At 35.4% G+C, this 21,396-nt stretch overlaps 3 protein-coding genes across 3 annotated transcripts; 1 reads left to right on the forward strand and 2 right to left on the reverse strand.

Annotated features, from left to right (window-relative positions):
• Positions 1 to 1,796: 1,796 nt before the first annotated feature.
• LOC135079817 (deoxynucleotidyltransferase terminal-interacting protein 2) lies at positions 1,797 to 3,342 on the forward strand. The gene is made up of 4 exons (XM_063974432.1): positions 1,797 to 2,007; positions 2,094 to 2,458; positions 2,658 to 2,822; positions 3,067 to 3,342. The coding sequence occupies exons 1-4, from the start codon at positions 1,920 to 1,922 to the stop codon at positions 3,322 to 3,324; spliced, it is 876 nt and encodes a 291-aa protein (XP_063830502.1). The 5' UTR covers positions 1,797 to 1,919; the 3' UTR covers positions 3,325 to 3,342.
• A 151-nt stretch (positions 3,343 to 3,493) lies between these two features.
• On the reverse strand, positions 3,494 to 5,581 carry LOC135079824 (estradiol 17-beta-dehydrogenase 8). The gene is made up of 7 exons (XM_063974443.1): positions 5,439 to 5,581; positions 5,228 to 5,365; positions 4,929 to 5,122; positions 4,574 to 4,679; positions 4,358 to 4,442; positions 4,158 to 4,273; positions 3,494 to 3,828 (listed from the first exon to the last, which is right to left on the reverse strand). Exons 1-7 carry the CDS (start codon positions 5,479 to 5,481, stop codon positions 3,743 to 3,745), a joined length of 768 nt encoding a protein of 255 aa, XP_063830513.1. The 5' UTR covers positions 5,482 to 5,581; the 3' UTR covers positions 3,494 to 3,742.
• A 4,468-nt stretch (positions 5,582 to 10,049) lies between these two features.
• Positions 10,050 to 17,149, reverse strand: LOC135086112 (paired box protein Pax-6-like). The gene is made up of 3 exons (XM_063980899.1): positions 16,885 to 17,149; positions 10,751 to 11,265; positions 10,050 to 10,575 (listed from the first exon to the last, which is right to left on the reverse strand). Exons 1-3 carry the CDS (start codon positions 16,898 to 16,900, stop codon positions 10,099 to 10,101), a joined length of 1,008 nt encoding a protein of 335 aa, XP_063836969.1. The 5' UTR covers positions 16,901 to 17,149; the 3' UTR covers positions 10,050 to 10,098.
• Between the last annotated feature and the right edge of the window lie 4,247 nt (positions 17,150 to 21,396).

Below are 21,396 nucleotides of genomic sequence, written 5' to 3' on the forward strand. Positions count from 1 at the left end.
GAATGAATTAGAGAAGCATTTAGTTTATTTATTTTTACCGTTACCTTTTACGTTACGTTTACGCTATATTTATGAAAATAAAACAACGGAAAATGCTTGGATTACGTTTACTTCATATTACGTTTTTATTTTCCCTCAGAACAGCTCTAGCGGAAAAGGGCTCAGCCGAGCGAGGTCTTGTCACAGACAAAAAAAAATCTCGCAGTATTACAATGTAAGCAGGTTTGGTACGTACACAATATAGTTGGTCTCTCAGTAGGACTATGTCAGGCTAATACCTGAATTAGGAAAATCCTGTATCTCAGGTAATATTATAATGTTTATTATCGAAATAAAGTAAGTCCTACTCTAGATTTGAAGTTTCGTATCGTATCAGTTAAAAAAACCACTCACACTCATGGACCAGGGCCAGGTAACTGTTTGTTGCATTTTTTTCTAGCCACTCTGTAGTCATTCAAATCAATAGGAATTTTGAAACCAGAGCCTATTTTATGACAGTAAACAAACAAAAATTGGGTCAATGCCTCAGTGGCGACCCCTAGCGGTCGATACCGTTCAAGGGCGGGATACTGCACGCTGGGCGGAAAAGCCTGAGAGTGACAACTCTCAGAATAATAGTGTGGTAACTAATTATAAGAACGAATGAGGGTTACTTTGAAAGGTCATCTTATTTATATAATTTCGTGTATTTCGACTTTTCAGTTAATTTTGAAAAAATGTGGGCAAAAATTTTAGTGAACCTCGTAAAACATAAATTAGTTACTATTAACTTTATTGTTACACACCAGATACAGGAACAAAAACAACTGTACTGGACACAACAAAAAATGAAAAATATTCGCTATTGCGATATTCTATAAACTCAATAATTTGCAATTATTGTTCGTGTTTGACACTGTAATACGCATAGGACTATTATTTTTACTTTTGTTAATTGTGTATTTTTTTTTTATAAATTAAAGATCTGCCGCCCCTCAAAATTTACTAAAAAAAACTGTCGTTGAGTCCGTTTGTAAAATGGGGTCTATTTTGGCTTCTAAGGACACCGAGACAGACTGCCTGAAAACGGGACTGTATAAGTGACCATAATGTAAACAAAATTCCTGTTAGGTGTTACCATAGGGGTCACTTAAAACTTGGGGATTGATGGTGAAAACGGGCATGTCCCGCCCAAACCGGCACCTTTGGTCACGTCACGTTATTATGGTCTGTGTTCTCCTGGCAAAAGATCGTATTTCCCCCGTTCAGAAATGTGAAGGGTTGTTCAGGCAACAGCTTGAGTTTGACACGACACGACTCTCCAAGAGCCTTGAATAATAATGTGCATTGCCCTTGGGAAATGCATGACGTAGAAGTAAGTATCGTTTGGATTCGTAGTAGTTTAAATTTAGTTTTTTTTTATTCCAGATTATCTGCATGATAGAATAGTAACTTTGCATAACTTCATTAATTTAAAGTCTCTTGGCTTGGTATAAGTCGTATACAATAACAATAACAATAACGAGAGGAGATGTTATACAGATATTTATTTGTTTCATTACATATTGTAGGTATATACCTACTGTGTTAGATTATAACTGGACTCTGGCGTGGCGAGGACGTAGTAGTCCACAGGTACAGGGTATACCCCTACGCACTCAGGAAATAATTACTATTTAATTGAATATTAATTAATAATACATGGCGTATCGCATTTATGGGCATAAACTGTTTGCATTTGGTAGAAGTATAATAACGATTAACGTTATTCAGTATTGTAATACAACTTTTACAACCACATTACCGAACGAGTATGACATCTGTCATCTGTCAAACTTTGTTGACTAGATCCATTGAGATCCATGCTTGTTCTTGTTTAATTTTTGCATTCTATTTCTTTTCTGATTTTATTTGGCCCTCGTTTATCAATGACATAAACGATGGATTTTATAATTGATACAGCTGGTGATGAAGAACTTCAAGTAAAAACAGAATTGCTAAATGAAGAGGAGACACCTTACTTTATAGGTTAGTTTTGTGAATCAAAAAAATAACATGAATCCTAAATTATGTTTAATTCAAGGGAAGGTGTAACATATTTTTACTTATTACAGATAAAGAACAAAGAACACATGCGATCCTACAGTTGTTTGAGAAAAAGAAAGAAGAATTGGACTCCAAAGCTTCAGCAGAAGAAGAATTGCAAAACAAACTGAAGGGTTTGAAAATCGACAGCGTCTTTGATGAATTCTTCGATGAAATGAAATGGAATCATGCTATTGCTGTCAAAAACGAGAATAAACAAAGGCTATTCCACTTTGAACAGTTGGATGTTGAAACTGGCAAGCTCAAGTCTAAAATAGGCTCGGTAGATGTTGAGAAAGAAATGCAAAAATCTATTCTGCACCCGGGAATAGAAAAAGAGCACAGTTTACCTGCATATTATGTTAGCCAGAGGAAATTAAAAGCTATGAGGAAGGTATGTATCATAATTTGAACTTACTTTGACGTATTATTCTAAAGAATAGGCCTTAAAAATAATAAGTCTAACTTGTGCCTAATAAAGTCCCAGCTCTACTCTAAAATTATCACTGTCAATTTTAACATCTGTCTACAACACTAATCAGTTGAACTTGTATTCAAGATTATTTATCGTCTTTTACTTTTGTAATTTGCAGAAAGAACGAGAGAAGACCAAGGGTCCCGAATGGTTCAACTTACCAGCCCCTGAGATGACTGAAGAACTCAAGAATGACCTTGAGGTCCTGAAGATGAGGTCAGCTCTTGACCCTAAGCACTTCTACAAGAAGAATGACATGGAAGTGCTGCCTAAATACTTCCAGGTGTGTATAAAAAATCTATAGTTAGTTACTTACTACATATAAAAAGTATAAGCTAAGGGTTAGATATGTATGTTACCTCTTGTTAGGATTACCCTTCTGCCATGTTGCTTTATTGATTGCAATATTGACACTCACCTATACTTCATTTGATAAAATTTTATGTACTCATCTGACACTATCTAATCTCGTTTATAATGCAATGGAAGTAAAGCAGTAAATAAATAAAGTCATGGAAAATTTACAGGTTGGTCGTATAATGGATTCCCAACTTGACCATGTCAATGAGCGGTTAACCAGAAAAGAACGGAAGAGGACTATGGTGGATGAACTGCTGGCCGATGCTGAGTTCCAGAAGTACAACAAGAAGAAATATAAAGAAATCATAGATGAGAAGAGGAAATCTGAGTACAGAACGTTTATGAGAGATAAAAGACAGAAGAATAAAGCTGAACACAAGAAAAATAAGTTAAAAACAAATAATAATAATAAGAAAAGTAAATAAATGTTGGTACCATTACTTTTTAATCATTTTCATACTATGGAAAACCTTACACCTTACATAATTTGATGATATACATCTCTATCTTCACAATGACTATTGTTTTATAACACACTAGATAAACGTTTTGTACACTGAATAATCTGATAAGATAATAATAAAAATCCATGCATATTTTTTTAACTCATTTATTTGCAAACCTATCACCAAAATGGCATAAAATATGACTCTTATAAAATACATTCTATTAAGTATCAAAAACCATCAAAATTAATATTTATTTTGTTGCAAGATAAGTAAAATATCACAGTAAGATGGAAGTTCACTTAGTTTCGACTTGAATATTGTAGCATTAGATTTATATTATTTTGTAATATGTTGACTTTGTTTAATGCCCATAGACATGATTTATTTAAATAATTTAAAATCCACCAGTCACATCAATTGCAGCACCAGTTACAAACGAACTCTTGTCAGACGCCAAAAATGTGATCACTTCAGCTAACTCTGAAATAAAAAATCAATTATTAAAACATTGTTACAATATGTGTACAGTTGACAGCACATCAGAATATAAGAATACTAGCTTTCCGCCCGCGGCTTCGCCCGCGTCGAATTTTGTCTGTCACAGAAAAACTTTATCGCGTGCGTCCCTGTTTCAAAAACCGGGATAAAAACTATCCTATATCCTTTCCCGGGACTCAAACTATCTCTATGCCTTTCATCAAAATCGGTTCAGTGGTTTAGGCGTGAAAGCAAGACAGACAGATAGAGTTACTTTCGCATTTATAATTATTAGTATAGATAGCAAGTAATATCCATTCTACTGTACTAACCTGAGGGTTTACCCATTCTACCCAGGGGCACCAATTTCAGGATGCCTTGTAAAACTTTCTCAGGTACTGTATCTACCATAGGTGTCTTTATAAACCCAGGCAAAATTGCATTTACTCTGTAACAAAAGTAAATTTTAGATTTCCCAATTAATTAATGACTTAGGTAACCTTGGTAATAGTTTAATTAAGTAGAACTTTACCTTATGTTACTCTTCCCTAACTCTTTGGCTGCAGACTGGGTCATACCAATGACACCTGCTTTACTTGCAGCATAATTTGTTTGACCTGCAAAAATTAAAGCAAAAAATAAATTAATAATCACACCCTTTTCAAACCTATTTTGCTTATAGATATTTTATAGAAGCTATTTTTTTTTTTGTTAATTATATTTTATTTGAATGAAAAGAAAAACAAACCCATGTTTCCATATTTTCCTATGATACTAGATATGTTGATGATGGAGCCAGGCAATGAAGCTGCAGCCATTGCTCTGGCAAAAGTTTGCATGACTAGGAATGTTCCCTGAAAAAATCAAAAGTTGAAATATTGATCCCATCAAAAACAATACTTGTCAAAAAAACCAAGTCTCGCAACTCAGTTGTTCTACGGTAAAAAATTGTGAGATCCATGTAATACCAAGTCCAGGCCAGGAAATCTTTAACGTTTTACATAAATTATTGACTTGGCCATCGCACTAAATAATTTAATTTACACGTGTTTTCATTCATTATCTTCATTCTACCACCATAGTTCGAAATAATGAAAACAGACCTTCAGGTTAACGTCAATTACAGCATTATAGTCTTCTTCTGACATCTTCAGGAGCCAATTGTCACGGGTGATTCCAGCGCTGTTGACCACAATAGTAGGTGGTGCCTTATACTGCTTTAAGATAGTGTCCAATAGGTTCTGTACTTGCTTTGAATCAGCCACATTCAACTCTACGGCACTGTGGTCTCCAGTTGCTATATAAAATTAATTTTATACATTAGTTCTCCACAGTAAATTTGTACTGTAAGTGTAATTTATCAAATTTTTTATCTAACAGGTGAAGAAGGCGTATACAATACCATTAGCTCCTGACGCCAATGCAGTATGAGTTTTGATGGTCTCCAAAGCACTTTCATAGTTCTTGTCTGCTGCAATAACCGTTGCACCTTCACGAGAAAGGAGCTGACATGCTGCGCGCCCTAATCCAGACCCAGCACCTAAAATCATAAAAGGTTTGGAAAAAATGCATTTTCAAAAGAATAATGAAAGAACACAGGTAAATTCTCTTACCAGTCACTAAGGCTAGACGTCCAGCAACAATTCCGGCGACCATTTTCGTCAAATAATTTATGCTTTCTGTAATATCTGTTAAATTTTATTTTTACCAAAAACCACTGTGCCCAAAGTTTGACTTTGAACTTTTGACTTTTATCAGCGAGTTCAGCGACGTTGTCGCTTTCGTTCAGAAATCACAAAGAAACCGTTTAACGTGGTAACGTTATTAGTTACAGGTTTGTAGCGTTTGTTCTAACATTTTGTTGTGTTGATTAAGAAATGCATTGCTAAAAAATCAATTTAATTACTCCAATTAATAGCCTTTTACGTACTTTCCAATTGGAAAAAAAATAATTTCCAGAAAAAAAAATTAAATTAATTTAACAACTTTGATAAAATTACTTCTTTTTTTGTACAGTCACGGAATGAAGGTTCGTCAGTTTTCAAATTGATTCCTTCAACGAATCGCGAGCACATATTACCTTTTGAAACTATGTTACAGAATAATCTTGAGTTAGAGAAAATAATCTTTAACTGTTCGTCAGTAAAGTTCAAAATTATTCAGATGTTGATGTCAAAGTTGTTTGACGATTTATCTTGTCAAGAAGATTATTATGATTGATAAACTAAAACCTTTTTGTTTATTATTTTATTATTATTTCTATTAAATAAAAAAAACTAATGTCAATTGGTCAATGTCATCATTGCATTGCACTGAGCCCCGAGCCCCGATTACGGTAACTTTTAACGTTTCCAATCCAGACGCGCTTCTGATTCTGCGATACGATTGGTCGTTCAACAGCGTACGTCAGCTGTTTTGACCAATCGTATCGCAGAATCGATGAAGCGCGTCTGGATTGTTAGACGTTAAAAGTTACCGTAATCGGGGCTCTGATGGGATAGAAAAATAAACAAGCAAAACCTTTGGGTCTAGACAAAGTGCAAATTATAATCGCAAACCAGTCGAAAAGTGGTCGAAAAGCCCCTATTTTGTATGGAGTTTTGACGGATTCGATTTTCGATTCGATCAAAAAGTGCGTTTTGTCTAGGGGGGCTTATTCGTTAGCAAACGTCATATTTATTTAAATGTTAGCAGCACTGTTTCTTGCACTGTTATGTTGGCAGGTTTGACTCTAGCGAAAACCGACACTAAGGTGACGAACCTTTTCTGCTTTTCATTCCGCGACTGTACTTTACCTATCATATTTTTCCACGTCCCTAATTTTGTGTATAAATGTAGGTAGGTAGATAGAGAATAAAGCACATCAGATCATAAGACTACAATATTTTTTTTGTAAAATCACCTTTGACTGTAAAAAATATTTTTACTTTTGCAAGTAATGATAATAGAGGGACAAAAATACAAGACAACTACAAGTTAATAATATTAGTTTATTGCTATATTTTTAAAGATATAATTTGTTTAACTTATTTATTTAACACAATCATTTTCTGAAAAGATCTTGTCACTTTTAAAGATAACCCTTGTATTTCACTTAACAAATTACAAATACCCAATCATATCAGGCATGTTTTAGTTAACAAGAAAAATCAAAACAATATGAATTAATAAAATTTTAAGTCAGGAGCGACCACAGGCTTGAACTCTTTCCAGAGCTTTTCAAATCGGGCCTTGTACTGATCCACGATAACTTCTTGTGAAGTGACGATTACATCTTCCCAATTCCCATAAAGAGCTTGGTTCGTCCAATTCAGAGAACCCGTCATCACCACCGGTGTCACTTGCTCATCATCTGTCGACGCATCAATCAAGTAGAACTTATGGTGCATCAGTCTAGTGGATTTCATCCAACGGACTTGAATACCTTGTTTCTCCAACCTTCTAACCATAGAGCCTTGAGTGTAAGCCATATCTGCATCAATTAAGACCCTCACTTTAACACCTCTGAAGTGAAGCTTCATCACCGCATTTGCTACATCCATATTGGTCAACACATACATGCAAATATCCAAGGTCTTTTTAGCGCCATCCAGGTATCCCAGCAACTTGTCCATACTGTGGGTAATCTTGCATCTTGAGTGCTTGCTTTGTCTGAACTTTCCTTCCATGTATTCAAACATAATGACATCGTGTATCTCTTTACGGGTCTTCTTCTCCTTCTTTTGGTAGAACTTGTAAAGATAATGCGATGTAAATGCAAACGAAACAATTAACAGGAAAGGCCTGCTATAAAACAGCGATAGAACCATTTTGTGACTTAAAAATTACTGCGGTAGTAGAAAATATATGTACATTTTATTCTAATAAGTATTCTACACTACTCTACTAATTTCAACTAATTATTTTACATTTTCTAAACTTTGCCAACTTTCGGCGCGGTAGTTTTCTTTTTGGATGTCACATTTGACATATTATGTCATTAACTGACAGCCAATATTTTTTTTAAAACTAAGTTAGTACTTATGAAATCAAATATTATACAGCTTTTGTGTAGGTTCGTCAGTTGCAGGTTCACTTGGGGTAACTGACAAAATACAGTTTTTCAGTAGAGCCGTTTAAAGTTTTTTTTCGTCTTAAATCGGACATAACTTTTTTCCTATTTAACCTTTTTTGGATCTGTTTTTACAGAAATGCTTAGAATTCTACGCGGTTTTAGATTAAATAAAAAGAATTATCTAATATGTCTTAGTTAAGGAAATAAATTGCAGTTACACCAATGTATTTTTGTACTTTTGACAGTTACTGTTCAGGTCTGTCTAATGACGGCCTAGGTAAAATGGTAGAGGTAGCAAATGTACGACCAAGCTCCTTGGCCGCTCGCCTGGCTGGCGAGAAACATTTTTTCTTTTATGTGTTTCTTTTTCGATTGTCACTTTTTTCTCTTCTCTTTACTTTTCTACTTCGAACTAAACATGTAATTTGATTTTATTATACAATATAATTTTATTTTACACCAGAAAGCCTTTCAATCAATAATCTCTCGTAGTGACAGACGTAATTCGTTCAGTTACACTAATTTTACACCAATCTTTTGGAAAAAACATAGGTCAAATTGGTGTAAGTACTGCCAAATTTAAAATAATTTGATGTATTTGCTGGGTTTTGTTTACTTTATTGCTGTATAATTTATGTACAAGTATTAAAAAATAAGAGAATTCATGAAAAAAATAACATTTTGTCGTTTTCTTTATTTTTTTTTTAATTTTATTAGAAGTAACTTTTATTTTATTCAATAAAAAATGTTAAAAAAGCCACGAAAATCAAGAAAATAGGTGTATTTAATTTTTTTAAGACAGAAATATTGAAATAACTAAAGTATTACTGTGAAACTAAGTAATTTGAATATTTTTTTAAGCTTTGACTTACCAATACCGTATTTAGCTCTACGGGGCAACTTAAACTGAAAACAAAATGGATTTAATTTCCCACCTCTTCATAGCAATATTAAATTAAGGTCATGAGTACTACAACAGTAACAGTAACAGAGTAACAACACGTTAATGTTAGCAAAGCGCAGTGACGCCTAGTTGGCTGGATAGTTTGCTCAATTTCAATAATTTTTTTTTGTTGAGCTAACTTTAACTTCTTTAACTGATGCTGATGGTATAATAATAATGTAATATGCCTTAAAACTTTCTAAATTCCTATTTTAATAAACCTTAGCAAATCAGTGTAATTGCAAAGTTTTGTAGCAAAATTTTTACATTATTACAGATACACCAATTCAACCTGGTAAAATTATTATAATGTCAGTTACACCAAAATTGTGAAGGAAATCTGAAAAGTTCACACCTGAAAATGTCCGTGTAATTGTAATTTTTTTAAAGCTAGAATTTTTTTACGTATACCATTCGAAAGAGCAGAAAAAACTAAGAAAAACTGTATATTTAACTCAAAAACCGTATTTTGTCAGTTACCCCAAGTGAACCTGCAACTGACGGTATGTCGCGTCTATAATACAGGGTGGAAATGATAAGTGATCTCACTCGATTATTTCTAAACTATACAAGATATCTAAAAATTGGTTACTGATCCTGAAAGTGCTTCACGAGCTCTATCCAACGGTATCAATAATAGGTTACAAAATAAACTGGATCTACCCGAAAATTCAATGTTTCCAGCTTTCATATATTTAGTAAAACCACATAATATTAAAAACTATACAAGATATCTAAAAACTGGTTACTGATCCTGAAAGTGCTTCACGAGCTCTATCCAACGGTACCAATAACAAGTTACAAAATAAACTGGATCTATCCGAAAATTCAATGTTTCCAGCTTCCATACATTTAGTACTGCCACAGTCATGGCACTCATGTCTTGATAAATTATAGCAAGTAAAGCCTAAAACCAATATTTTCCATGATTAATTGTAAAATACAATGCAATTTACGAGTTCAATTTAAGTGTTTATTATTTAGTAAAAAAATTAACACTTCTAATATTGTGTGGCTGGCATACATTTAGTATGGAGACTGAAAACATTTAATTTTCGGATAGATCCAGTTAATTCTGTAACCTATTACTTATACTATTGGAAAGAGCTCGTGAAGCACTTTCAGGATCAGTTACCAGTCTTTCGATATCTTGTATAGTTTAGAAATAATCGCGTGAGATCACTTATCGTTTCCACCCTGTATATTTTCAATAAATAAAACACAAACTACGTCCAGAAAATGTTATTTACTCACATAATTCATAATAATGTACATCTCATAAAGTAATATTATTTATACTAAAATCATGGGGGCGTAATCGTAGATTCAAGTTGTAAGAACTATGATGTGCGGGTTGTAAAGAGCCACTATAGCCACTAATAAGTGCGCACGAACCGTAAGAATTTTCCGTTGAGCCTCCGTAGCCCATTACACCTTGGCTCATCAAAGTATTTGAGTTAGGAACGTATTGCCTGTTTCCCATATTTTGCATCATCAAGGAATAATCGTTTTGGTATAGCCCTGAGTTTGGGATGGGGATGCCGATGTTTAAGTTCAGATTATTAGCTTGAAAGTGATGTAGCCAGGGTTCTTTGGTGTTTCTGTTGTAATCTGGTCGGGGGTCAGCTTGGTTTGGGATTCCGATTGGAACTGGTATAGGTTCAGGAGATCCGTGACTTGTGGATGACCGGTGACTGGACAATGCAGATCGTTCATTTCTCCGGAACTTGGCCCGTCGGTTTTGAAACCATACCTAGAAAGAAAAAAGTAATGAATATCTTTATTTTTATACCTTGTAATTTCCCAGCATCAGTATTAACTGATTGAGTCCCAGACGGCATTAATTAATGTCATAACAATTGATTATCTATTGTGAAGTACCTATCTAATAGATTCGCGGAGCATGAAGGATTAATTGACAGACGTACCTGAACTCTAGCTTCAGTCAAATTGACTCGCGCCGCCAAGTCCTCTCTAACAAAAGCGTCTGGATAATGGGTTTTTTCGAAAACCTTTTCCAATGCTGCCAGCTGTTGGCTCGTAAACGTGGTCCTGTTCCTCCTTGGCTTCTTTCTATCGTCTGTTTTTCCTTCTTTTTCTTCTTCTGACTCTTTCTGGCTTTCTCTTTCTTTAGTGCCTTTTGCTTCATCGTACTTCCTTCTCATTTCGTCGTAGGTGTAGCCAGGTTTGATGTATTGTCGTTGGGTGTCTTTAGGGTACCACATTAGGTCATTTTGGTAAGAAGGGTCATAGGTACCGTTCATCTGGCGTCCAGCTGTGAGGTGATGGAGCCTCAGAAGACTGTCTTCGTGGCATTTGATCATCTGGAACAGGTTGTGATTGGTCTCAGTGTAGTTCACGTGGTTTATCCCGTAGTTGGCTTGGGCTGCTGCTTTCATGTCGTAGTTTTTTACGGCCTCTGGTCTGATGCCATTGGGAGTATCTGAGGAAGAAAGTAGATATTTAAAAAAAAATTCCAACAACCAATATTATGGATTTAATTTTATCTTCTAGGAGTTAAGTTAAGTACCGTTAAGTTCTTAAGTACCTACTTTGAAAAGAAATCAATAGGAATAGGATGTAACCTGTACCAAATAATTAGTCTGTAATGAACGTTCTGGTCTGGTACTAAGAAATACTTACAGGTATACTTTTAATTAAGTAAGGTAGCGTACAATAGTGTGTTAGATACAATTTCTTATGAAATTTATTGAATTATTGATGGCCTACAAACAGTAGCTAATCAAATAACCTTCAGATTTAATTGTGAATTCCACATGGACTAACAAGACACCGTATACGTAGGTAAAGTTTGCGAAGGTCTTCTACTAATCACAAACAAAGATCTTTGAGTGCGCACGCACCGACGACTGTTCTCAGTGGGGCGTTGTTGGACGGCGGACGCAACCCTATCAGTTTCGCGGCACGTGGTAATGATTTGATGCTTGTTTGGACACGAGGTAGTCAAGAGTCTTTATAAAATCATCTGTATTAGATCATTATGATTGCCTATGTACGTATTATAAATCAAAGTCTTCTGCCGCGTTTGTGTGTGCTCGCGATAAACTTAAAAACTATTAAAAGGATAAGTATTCATGCAGTTTTCACCAATTAAGTACTCGGACTAATGATAAGGCATATAGGTAGGTCTTCAGATAACAAGTAATTTACTTGACTCATATTCTATTAACTTCGTTAAGTTGAGACTGGCTGTGGCGTTCCTCAAGGATCTATCTTGAGACCGATTAACAAACCGGTGTTTATTTTTTTTATTTCTATATGAGTTGTAGCTGGATAAATAAATTATTACTACCGAATACACCTATATACGAAAAAATAGTATTGCTCTCGTGATTTTTCGTAAACGAATATAAATCTGCATAATAAACTTTATTTTTTAAACTATTCGTCATACCTACTATCAATTTTTATTGAATTTTCCCAGCAGCGGCTCCTTTCATATGTATTTTAAATTAAGGTCCGGGAAATTAAAAATACATTAATAGATCTGATCAGTTCTCGTCTAGTTAATTCGCTGAAAACACCTGCGGGCCTAAAAAGGCCAAATCACGCAACATTGCTAAAAGGAATTCATTTCCAGAATTCATAGCAGATCATAAGCAATTCCTCTAATTTTCATAAAATGGTCTTACATTTTGGCAGAATTGCCGCAATTCAATTCATTCGCAGATTCATATTCGGCGTCTATGTTGCCACATGTGAATAATAAAAACCGTACTTTACCGGTTATCATTTCTACGACTTTTTTACATTTTAAACTGAAAATCTTAAACAATTACCTCATATCTTGTTTTAAATTAATAAAAGTAATTTAATAACATCAAAATATTTGAGTTTAGAAGCCAAAAATGAGAAATGAAAAATCATTCACTATTTTATTTACGACTGGCAACAAGTTAGGTGTCGACTTAATGAAGGTCAAGTCAGGGTGCGGAAACTTCCATACAACGGTCATCAAAGTGAAACTTGCTTCCAAACAGCGACATCGGTGAATAAATTCAAATACTTTTTAACTACCCTAAAACGCTCTAGATGTCGCTGCTCCTGTTTCCTTCATATTTTCATTTTTTTCTTAATTAAAATATATTTGAGAATATTGTTAATTACAATGTGAAAACATTTTTTAAATGAAATTAATTTGTTTTAATTTAAAACTGAACGGTGACATTTTTTGTTATAATTTACATAATATAGTAGAAATTACTATTTAACATATGGCAACTTTGTTTTTCCTCCAAAATGGCCGGTGTTGTGTTTGTTATGTTAAATGCATTCTTGTTTTCTTAGCCATCATTTAAGTGTTCTGTGGCCCTATTAAAGTATTGAAGAGTCGTCGAGTCAAATTCAAGTTCATTCCTTCGTACCTGCTGCTGTTCTGGTTCATCGGAGTTTTGTTCGTTCCTTCGTGAATCGCGAAGAAACTTTCTGTTATGTTCACAAGTGATCTGAGTTTTCTCAAAGTGCAAATGCTTTTTTAGTGTTGTTGAAAACTTTGCGAAAAGACGCTTTTGGTGTATAATATTATGTGTGTTCATAAATAAAGTAAAATTATTAAATTCAAAAGTTTTTGTATATTTGCATTTCCATGTGCAATGTAGAATTTTTCCAAATCCATTGTTTTGAAAATAATACAATACGTACACCATAAAGATAAATATTTTCAAAATAATGGATTTGAAAAAATTCTACATTGTACATCATAAAAACAATAATTCTTTTGAAGGTTATGAGGGCCTATGTGTGCGTGAACTGTTTGTATGTGTGCGTGGACTTTATGTATGTATGTGTGCGTGGATTATGTATGTATGTGAGCGTTACGTACGTAGGTTAAGTACAGGGAATTTAACACCAGGCTGTCAATTAGTAGGTTCAAAAATTTGACAGAGAGGGTTCTCTATTTCCTATGTATTACTTTTCTCTATGGGTCAAGTTAATGTAAACAATACCATTGTTTAGACACGGATTATTATGGTTGAACTAAACTCTTATGATTTAGGCGATAAATCAAGGTTTTAAGTGATTGACATACATTCCAAGCGTTATTTTATGTTATTGACAAAAGAAACAATATTCGCTTAGTGTGATAGGGAGGGATTGTGCAAGGTTTCGTTTATGCATTTTGTTGTGGAAACTCAGTGTCCTTCAAAAAATTATGCACTTATCTTAAAATAGAACTCAAACATAAAAGAAAATACGTATATCCTCTTAATATTGAATAGTGATCCAGCTAATTATATTTTTTTAACCGAATTAAAAAAAGGAGGAGGTTATAATATGTTCGACTGTATGTATTTTTTTTTTCTATGTATGTTCACCGATTACTCCGTCAATTGTGGACCGATTTTCAAAATTCTTTTTTTGTTCGATAGGGTACACTTCTGAGGTAGTCCCATTGTCACCAAGTCAGGATCTGATGATGGGATCCTAGGGAAATCGAGGGCAACCCTTAAATTTTATAGGCACGTATATCGTTTTTCAAACTTTTTCTTAAGTTATTTAATTTTTTGCTCCTGGAAATCATCATCTAATATTAATGAGCTGATGATAGAAGGTAAAACTCCTTAATGATTAGGAGTTGGAGGATAATTCTTTTAATTTTATAGATAAGTATAGTTTCTAAAGTTATTCAAGTGTTTGCATCAGATAGTCATTAGGTACAACTCCATAATGCTTAGGAGTTGGAGGATAATTCTTTAATATAGGTACAAATAGACCAACAGTTGTATTATTTTATGTTTTTAAGCTGGGCTGACGGTTTAAGGTCTTTTTAGGTTGCCGATATGGTAACCTGTATTTTGTAGGGAATATTATTTTACACTAGACATGAAGAATATGGTCTCAATGTACTGTCTACCTTCAGTGGTAACATCAAGGTAATAATTAGTTAACAAGAAATAGGTTAAATTTTATAAAAAAAATTAAACCAACTATTATTAATTATATTTTAGTTTTTTTTTTGCTTTTAAATAGCTACCCTCTCCCTACCCTCCTCAATCCTGCCCCTAAATCGTGGACTCATACCTAGATAGTTATTTACTATAGGATTTAAATTAGGTAGGTACCTACTTAATACTTGTAAGAATCGATTGAGGTATAGGTACACATTTTTCAACAAATATTTTGAAGTTTTATAATGCATTTCTATTTCTAATTATATTACTCAATTCTAAGTCCAAAGCACCCTTTGCGAACACCCCATACTAGCCTAGACGATGTAAAACACTTTCCATAATACATAAATGCTCCCAAAAGTTTACATAAAGGCCTAAATATGACATAATTAATTTATTTTTTAAAATTACGAACTAGCTGAATTGTAAGATGTTGCTCTCGAGTAACTTCTTATGATTCTGCTAATTGACACATTAGCAATTCCTATTTTGTGGGCCATTTTACGATTTCTCATACAAAACTGTCAAATAAATGAATTGCCGAATATGAATTGTATCCGAATCATAATATGAATTGCCGACAAGTGGCCATTTTGTGTTTTTAAATCTGAATCATATTATGAATCTAATGAGAATTGCTCAAAGCGGCCTTTTTAGGCCCGCTGGATGCGGGTAGCGCAGGAACGGGTCGTTGTGGAAATCCTCGGGACAGACAAAAATAAATAGACACTCACACGACATAAAAGAATAAACAACCTACCTACTTTCTGCTTTCTATAATTTGTAAAGTAGGACAAATAATTTTATATTACCGCAGATAATTTTAATCAACTTTATATAAGGTCACCTCCAAAATACAGAAGAGATTTAAGGGACAAATAAAACATCTTAAATTAATTCGTTTTAGACAATACAACCATATTTTTAGAATGCTAGTTTTCGAGATTTTTTGATGATAATATGTCGAGTGAACCCGAAGTGCTCAGTGCGGTCCGGAGGCATGGCATCGATCGTGCCAGACAGTGCATCCGTCACGTCCAGCAGCTTATTATGTAAATCATGTGAAAATGACAGAAAGGGTTTAAAAATAAAAAATTAAGTACATTTAGTTTGTTAGGAACATGGACCTGTTAGGAAAAGTAAAAACAAAAACTAGCCATTTTTTGTTTTGTTTTAATGCTAGGGTCAAATTTTTCTAATATAATTATATGCCCTATTAAAATTTCGTCTGTCTTTTGGAGGTGACCTTATAGAATGAGTTAGGTAGGTTAGGTCATAATAAATATTTATGTCATCATAGCTTTCCGCCCGCGGCTTCGCCCGCGTGGAATTTTGTCTGTCACAGAAAAACTTTATCGCGCGCGTCCCTGTTTCAAAAACCGGGATAAAAACTATCCTATGTTCTTTCCCGGGACTCAAACTATCTCTATGCCAAATTTCATCAAAATCGGTTGCGAGGTTTAAGCGGGAAAGCGTAACAGACAGACAGACAGACAGAGTTACTTTCGCATTTATAATATTAGTTGGGACTAGTTGGGATGAGTACCTATGTAGGTATAAAATGCGGCCAGAAGTTCAACTTTACAATTTTATTCATTTAATTTTTAACTATAAATTTTAAGTAAGTGAGTAAGTAGTTTTTCTCAACTTTAAGCGAAAGGTATGTTACTTAATTTTCAAATCTTTAGGAGAGAAGTAAGTATAGGTAGGTACTATCCGTTCGCTTTAAGTTTGCTGCTGGCGGGCGATACGACGTCACTCGAAGTATTAACAAACTATTATTTAAAATATTTTTTATTATTGATAAAAATTGTGTGTTTGGGTAAAATAAGACACATTAGTTGCGTTTAATCGCGGTTGGGGGAGGGGACGCGCATTCCACGGGCAAACTTAGCGCGAACGGGTTGTACGAAAGGTTTCTGTAAGGCAACACCATTTTTATTTGGCAAATTACCTACTATCTGAAGGACTTAAATCTATCTAAGTAATGTGAAATAATTATTTTATGATTTTTTAAGTAATAACCTGCTTTGGTAGTTCCGCGACGGCACATTTCCGTCAGTGTGACAATGGCCTAAGTAGTTTAGTAACGGAAAGTGAGTTTTTAAATAACAAATCTACTACTTCACAGATTAAAAATATAGACATACCTTTATTCTGCTCCATCTTCACGAATTAAACTTAAAAATTAATTTACAAAGTCGTTTCTTTCAATAATCGGGCACTGTCACTTCATTTCAAAATAAAATCTTCACTTGTCCACTTCAACTTGGATGAGAGCCGGCCGCATCGAATAATCGTTATTAATTCACTAACTTATTCAATTACTTTATTTAATTAAATAATTCGACTAACTCGGTCTAATGTGCGAACTAATGGAGTCGGTGCCGTGATCTGGCTCTCTTTGGCACTGCTCAGAACCTGTGGGGGTTAAAAAATGTCTTGTTAACATCTTGCCGCCTAAATACTCCCACAAATGTGCAAAAACTAGGAATCACAACCCTATTACATTCAGCTAAGATTGAAAGTTTAAAACTTTTATTGGCTGCGAGCCTTTTTGTTCTATCGATCGAAAATGCACTTTAAATTGAAGACGCAGAATTTAAATTGCTTTTGAGTTGATCTCGATGGGTGTTCCTCTTGGTTCTAATTTTGATTTTGTCTGAAACAGTGCAACCGCGAGGCGTGGTTTTTCTTCAGCCCGCCCGCGAGCCGATAGAAAAAAAAATTAAGCGGGAACGGATTTGAAGTAATAATTGACACGTCAACGCGTATTATTTATAGTGGGCGACGAGAAAATTAAAACAAACCTTTAAAGTAATTGGTTCTGATAAGTTTATGTCCGGGATTCCAACGCGGATGTGGAAATTAGTTTTTATGATCAACAAAATTATGCTACAATGTTGGGAGAGACATCGTGTTTTACGCCGCATGATTTGAAAATAGTGTTCCATTTACAATTTTGATGATTGAGCAGAAAAAAAATCCGAATCCCGGCTGGTTCTTTTTTGTAGGTAAACTGGTAGATTTTTTACATTACGGTGCCGCGCCGGACCAAAATCTCAGGTAAACCTGACTGTATCCGTACGTTTAGTATTTGTAATACCTATTAGGTTACAGAGTTTTAACATAAAACGGCACTGTAAAAGAGTCCTTTAAAAAATTTACTCAGAGGTAAATGCAGGATTTGGCCTGAACTCTTCGTGGATGCAGGCTACATGGCATGGCTCTCCCGTTTTTAAACACTCACAACAAAAGAATAAAACTTATGAGCAATTATTATTTATTGTTCTCCATACAATCCCAATTTCACAACCGTTTATGAATTAGGTACCTACTAACTATCTATATCTTAATTTTGAAAAAAAAACGTAGTCTGAAAAAACTTATAGGAACTTTTTGTTAATGATGTTTTTGTTTTAGCCTAGGCGCAGACCACCGACCACCGACTTTTGCTTAGGCGATAGTTGCATCAGTAGGTATGGAGATGTGTGAAAGTGCGCACATTACACCGATTTGGTATCGGCCGATTCTTCATACAAATTAGAATCGGGCCCAACTATCGGCCAACTAAAAGTCGGTGGTCTGCGCCTAGGCTTACAGTTTATTGTATTAAGTACGGCTACAACCTTTGTTTTACTACCAAGCCAAGGGTTGGCTGATCCAATTATTATCCCAGACATAAGAGTTTGCCAAATCTACAATTAAGATGTGAAACTGTGGCGTGATGCGATGTGACGGTCGTTTCTCTATTGCCAAACGTTCTTCAACACTCATCATCATTAAAGTTTCAGTGTGCAGACGTCCGACATATTTTTTTCACATCCAATTATCTGGTCCAGAAATTGTACGACGGCATTTAGAACTTTACTCGTACTGCGCTAGATCTCAAGCTAAGAAAAGCTGGTTTAAGGTAGCAGCAGACAACAGCAGCCGCAACATTTAATGGCATATTATTATATCAATCCTAATAAAATTGAGAGCATTATTTCCAAAGTTCGATTCTTCTGATCGCTTCGAAACTGAATTAAGTAATTATGCATCATTACCATCGTTTCAGGTGGTTTCAGCAACGGGCGTCCACTGCTGAACATAAAGGCCTCCAGTCCAGAATGGCCGGTTGGTAATGGCTTATATCCAGTGCCTTACTGTTGCACTTTTATAAGGTCAGATGTCCACCTTGTGGATGAACGTCCCACGCTGTGCTTGCGCAGAATCTTGCTGCAGACAAGTTGCGATCATGAAATCGAATCAACAACAAAATTGTCTAAACCAGAAGTTCTCTCAGAAAAATAAGTAGGCAAATATTCTCGCCTGCTGAAGAAGGCAGATGAACTTAAAAGCATCATTGGCGATCGCGCGTAACACGCGCGGCATCCGCCCGCAACGAGCCAGCTCTCGCCGGGAATAGAACGGGCGACCCGTCGCATCGAATTAGCGGGAAACGTCCAAAAACCACTCGTCTGCGCCCGCGCGGCTACAAAGTCGCTCGGGGTTCTGTAGAAGATAAATTTAATCTCGAAATAAAAACGTTTGATTAGTTTAGTTTTAATTAAAGGGTTGACTAGCTTTTGTGTGCTGTTTCGCCCGCGCTGAACTGCTTAACATTCTTTATCCGTGGAAGCAGATATTGAAGCGGTCACCGTTGACTGTTCTCAAATGACGCAAGCCGTAGAAAATCTTTATTTTCTTTATCCAATCTGATGCGTGTAATTTTCAAAACATCTTTTGTCGAATCGGTTACTGAAAAATGTTCTTGTTCTTTTTTTCACCACATTCTTTTGTACTTCTTATTATCAAGGCTAAATGATGACGTACCTATTACAGTCGCTGGAGGACACTATGGAATTCCGGAAAAAGGCTTCACTGCCTTAGTACGAGTAGTGGAGATATCGCCATCATAGACAGGGCGGCGAGTCCAGAAAGTTACTTATACTTAACTAGAACTTGGTTAAAGTTATGTTGAAGTCCTATTGTTGCTTTTAAATTAACCGTTGAATTTTCGCTTTGTTTTGCGACGTTTTGGTGAACGATCTTTGACTTGCTTCTGCCTACCAGTTTTTAAATGTCTTAAATATTTCAACAGCGAAAAATTGACCAAAAAAAATTTATGATGTTTTCCATTCCAAAATACTCCACCATAAACAAATGTAACAAACCGAAAATTTTACAAGGAGCAACAACATCTTCAAAGCTTGGCAGTACGTTAGCAGATGCTGTGTCATTATTTCGTCAGGAAATAAAATAAAAAAGAACTGTTCTATATTCAAAAGCAAGCGCGCAAAACTGTCATGGACGCCATAATTGGGGGTGACAGTTGCCGGCGGAGCGCGCGCGTCTCGTTGGATGGCGCACCGCGTAACGAAACACATCTTGTTCTTTGATTATTATAAACGGATCAACATTAAAGCAATGTGATTCAATTTGTGTTTGTAACGGTGCCAATAGAGTCGTCGATGTATCTAGTTTCGTTTTTCAGACTAACAATATAATTCAAAGTGGAGGAGGATAGGTCGACGAACGGATAGCCGTCGTATTCGATTTGAAACTTCACTAAATTGAAAGCCAAAGCTTGTAGGTTTCAGACCCATCTGATGGGGAAATTTTCTGGGCAAATATGCCTGAAAACTGTAGGGCGGTGCGAGTAAACCGAGAAGTGGGTAATCTTTAAACAACTAATGTTGGAACTGACAGTATCGTGACTGAATGTCCCAGTATTCAGAAGCTATTGTAGTTAAAGATCACATAAAAGCTTTAAAAAGTTTTCAATCTCTATTCTAGGTAAGTAATTAAGTAATGAAGAAGGTAATTTTGAAGACAAGACAGATGACGGTAGCTGAACTGCTGCTTTCGTCCAAATATCTGAAATCACATCACCAGTTATTTATTGATCCTTTGTTTAAGAATCCCTAACATAAAGGTTCTACATTTAGATCTTTTTCAGAATTCCCATCCTAATTGGACCTTAGTAGGTCGTCCCTGCACTTTGCAAGCACACAAATCATCGACACGTCAGTTTCCGAGGAGTTTATTGTCGTCGGTTGTTCCGACACGGTGTGGTCTATTGCAACATGTTCATGCTCACGCAATAGCCCGTGGAAGAACGCATTTGTCACGTGTTCATCCGGTGTGGTGGCCATGATTTGGGAAGGTGACTACGGTACTACACACCACAGCCGCTGAACTGTTGGGACATTTTTTTCAGTGAGTGTAGGATCTGAAAAATGCAAACCTCTAACATAATTTGCTCCCCAACAAAATAAACCAGAAACAGGAACACGCGGAAGTAAAGTAAGCAAGTATCGCTGCAAATGTAAGAATTTTCAGGACAGTTAAACACTTGGGTGGATTTCCTTCCAAATGGAAATAATGTATCGTAATTAAGTACGATGGAGAAATGAATCATTCACCTAGCTATTAAAGCACAAAACATATGGAGTACAATGGATGGATAGATGATTGGAAGGAACCGACGTCTTACCAATTTCAATCATTTATTAAAAAGCTTTAAGAGGTATGGCCTAGTTGTATTGTAATACGTCACCTGTCCGCCATAACCCTTAAATCATGGCGACATGCTCACGCGCATGACAATTACGGCAAGTCAGTGCGGCCATCGCTCATGTCTGCTCGCGCAGGCGCCTGACGATTAATTAACGACG

This window comes from Ostrinia nubilalis, chromosome 2, assembly GCF_963855985.1.
Source record: "Ostrinia nubilalis chromosome 2, ilOstNubi1.1, whole genome shotgun sequence".
Lineage (NCBI taxonomy): Eukaryota > Metazoa > Arthropoda > Insecta > Lepidoptera > Crambidae > Ostrinia > Ostrinia nubilalis.